At 50.0% G+C, this 3,200-nt stretch overlaps 1 protein-coding gene across 1 annotated transcript in view; it reads right to left on the bottom strand.

The window, feature by feature from the left end:
* The window catches only part of Kiaa0556 (KIAA0556 ortholog), a 116,467-nt gene that overhangs the window by 64,041 nt on the left and 49,226 nt on the right, over positions 1-3,200 (bottom strand). Inside the window, exon 4 of the mRNA XM_013011138.1 lies at positions 1,478-1,647. Coding sequence (XP_012866592.1) covers positions 1,478-1,647 — 170 coding nt within the window. The remainder of the gene's footprint in view (positions 1-1,477; positions 1,648-3,200) is intronic.

Here is a 3,200-nt window from a genome sequence, read left to right as displayed (position 1 = left end):
AATACTCTCTAGACATGGATGCGGTCCAGGGAAGTTCATCCATCTGTGTAGTAGAGACGGGGGGCGGGGGGGCTGTGTTTGGGGGACCCACGTGTGGGGAGTCCTCTGATATGTTCCTTCCAACAACCTGCCTGTCCACGGTAACAGGCAGGGGAGTTGTGGGTTTCCCTCTTTGCTCTGCCCGCTAGGAAGCTCTGTGTTCGTGTACCACAGCTCTCCTAGGAGAACATTCAGGCCCCGCTTCCTCGAAACACAGCTGTGAAATACTGAGTTAGACTAACACTAATCAAGGTCACTGGAAGCCATGTAGCATTGCCCTTTCTCCTCACCTTTCTTGTTTTCCCACTTTGTGTCAGTCCTGAGACTTGAACTCAGGGCCTGGGTATTGTTCCTTTTTTTTTGTTTTTTGTTTTTGCTCAACACTGGCATTCTAATGCTTGATTCAGAGCTCCTCTCCTGATTTGCTGCTTTTGGTGCTTAATTTGGTGGTGAATTTTCCGTCCTGGGGTTGGCCTCAAACTCCGATCCTCAGATCTCAGCCTCCTGAGCAGCTAGGATCACAGGCATTGGCCATTGGTGTCTGGCGTGACATTTCTTAGGTTGTTTAATCCTCTGTGGCCAGCTGGTCATTTTACAGAAGAGGAACCTGGGGATAGGAGATGTCCCCAACAGCCTGAGATCTCAGAGCCAGACAGGGCAGAACGGGGCTCGGTGGAAGCTAGCTCTGTCTCTTTCCAGGCTGAGTAGGGAGCCACCCCCTGGAGCGAAGCAGCCCTTGCCAGGAGGGGTCCTCTGATCCTCTACGGATGGGCACCCTTGCTGATTCCATTTTAAAGAGAAGAAGACGACAGAGGCCCAGAGGGACCAAAAAGCTTCCCCACAGTGAACAGTAATCTGGGTGGGGCCTGATTCCATCTGCCCTGCCTTCCCACCCACGTCAAGTCACACCTGGCGACTGTCTTGGACCAGATAAAATCAAAGATGCTCTATTACACTCATGAGGGGTCCTGTGCTCTTTCAAGGCGCATTTGAGCCAGTCAGAGAGGGAGAGGTGTGGATGAACGTTTTGCCTGAATGAATGCCGGACTCAAGGATCTCCATCACTCGAGCTCCAGGAAAGGTCAATCTGGAATTTACTACTCTCTTGGCTTTTCCCAAGGGCAGAAAGGCCAAGACCAGTTTAAAAATAGGAAGAAAACACTGGGAGCCGGTGGCTCTCACCTGTAATCCTAACTACTCAGGAGGCTGAGATCTGAGGATCGTGATTCAAAGCCAGCCCAGGCAGGAAAGTTCCAAAGAACTCTTATCTCCAATTAACCCCCAGACAACCAGAAGTAGCACTGTGGCTCAAGTGGTAGAGTGCTAGCCTTGAGGAAAAAAAGCCCAGGGACAATACCCAGGCCCTGAGTTCAAGCCCCAGGACTTGCAATAACAACAACAACAACAACAGAGGCAGGCCTGGAGGGCCTGTGCTCACCGAGTGCACCCTCGGCCTGCGAGGTGCTTCTGGAGAAGTCGGCGTGCACGACTTTGCGTGGGGATGTCCTCGGCTCAGAATTGGCCCCGTTGACGTAGACGGAGAAGCCCTGCTCCAGGTACTCCAGCCTGCGCTGCACGGGGTCCTTGGCCTTCAAATGCTTCAATATCCTGGAAGATAAGAGGCACCTCACTTCTGGTCACTGGAGTGCGGAGCCCCCGGCAGCTCCCCAGCCAGCCCTGAACAGCATCTCCAGTCAGAAGCCGGGTGCTTCGTGCCCGCCTGTTTGCCCACCCAGGCCCATGATGCTCACGGAGATGCTGGGGGTGAGGGGCAGGTTCCTGCCCCATGGGAGCTGAGGCAGGAAGGTGGCTGGGACGTTGTGCCGGTGTCTGACAGTCTGGGCTTTGTGACACGATCTCAATTTCATGCAATTTTTCCTCTGTGTGAACAGTTGATACTTTGATATACACCAAAACGTGGTCAAAAGCTTTGTAGGAGCCATTTCCAATCACACATCCACAGAACACAGCCACGCGTGGTGGCTGACACGTAGCTAATCCTAGTTACTCAGGGGGCTGCCATCTGAGGAGCAAAGTTCAAAGCCAGCCCAGGCAGGGAAATCTACTAGTGAGACTCTTATCTTCAATCGATCAGCAAAAAGCCAGAAATGGAGCTGTGAGTCGAGAATGCCAGGGGCTGGGAATGTGGCTTGCTGGTAGAGTGCTTGCCTAGCATGCATGAAGCCCTAGGTTCAATTCCTCAGTATTACATTAACAGAAAACCCCAGAAGTGGCGCTGTGACTCAGGTGGTAGAGTTCTAGCCTTGAGCACAGAGAGGCTCAGGACTTGGGAAAAAAAAAAAAAAGTGTCAGCCTTGAACACAAAAGCTCAGATAGTGCTTAGGCCCTGAATTCAAACCACAAAAATCAATATGAGTCAAAGATCACAATGAAAGACCTGAATCTTTAAAACTACTACAGGAGAACAGAGAAAACACTTGACAATGCAAACACAGGCAATTCCTTCCTAAGAAAGACTCTAAATGCTCAGGATATAACAGCAAAAAAAATTGACACACGGTACTGTATCAAATTAAAAAGTGTCTGGGGTGGGAAGGTGGCTTGTAGTAGAGTGCTTGCCTAGCATTCATGAAGCCCTGGGTTCAATTCCTCAGTACCACATACACAGAAGTGGTACTGTGGCTCAGGTAGTAGAGCGCTAGCTTTGAGCACAGGGAGGCTCAGGGACAGAGCCTAGGGCCTGAGTTCAAGCCCTGGGACTAGAAAAAAAAAAAGTGTCTGCATAGCAAAAGAAACAATTTCCAGAATCAAGAGACAATCCACAAATGGGAGAAAGTCTTTGTTCACCATTTATCTGACCAAGGATTCATAACCAAAGGATAATGCTCCAAAAATTAAACACCGAAAGAACAAATAATCCAATAATTACATGGGCAAGCAAATTAAACAGATAGTTCTCAAAGGAAGGAGAACAATGGCCAGTAAGTACATGAAGCAATGCTTACCATCCTTGGCCATAAAGGACATGCACATCAATACCACGTGAACCCTGACTCCATTCTACCTCCTCCCAGTCACAATGGCTGTCATTAAGAAAACAGGGCTGGGGTTGCAGCCCAAGTGGTAAGGCTCTGAGTTTAAAGGAAGGAAGGAAGGAAGGAAGGAAGGAAGGAAGGAAGGAAGGAAGGGAGGGAGGGAGG

The sequence above is a fragment of the Dipodomys ordii genome, unplaced genomic scaffold (assembly GCF_000151885.1).
Source record: "Dipodomys ordii isolate 6190 unplaced genomic scaffold, Dord_2.0 Scaffold14, whole genome shotgun sequence".
NCBI classification, from domain to species: domain Eukaryota; kingdom Metazoa; phylum Chordata; class Mammalia; order Rodentia; family Heteromyidae; genus Dipodomys; species Dipodomys ordii.
This window is presented reverse-complemented; position numbering and strand designations above follow the sequence as displayed.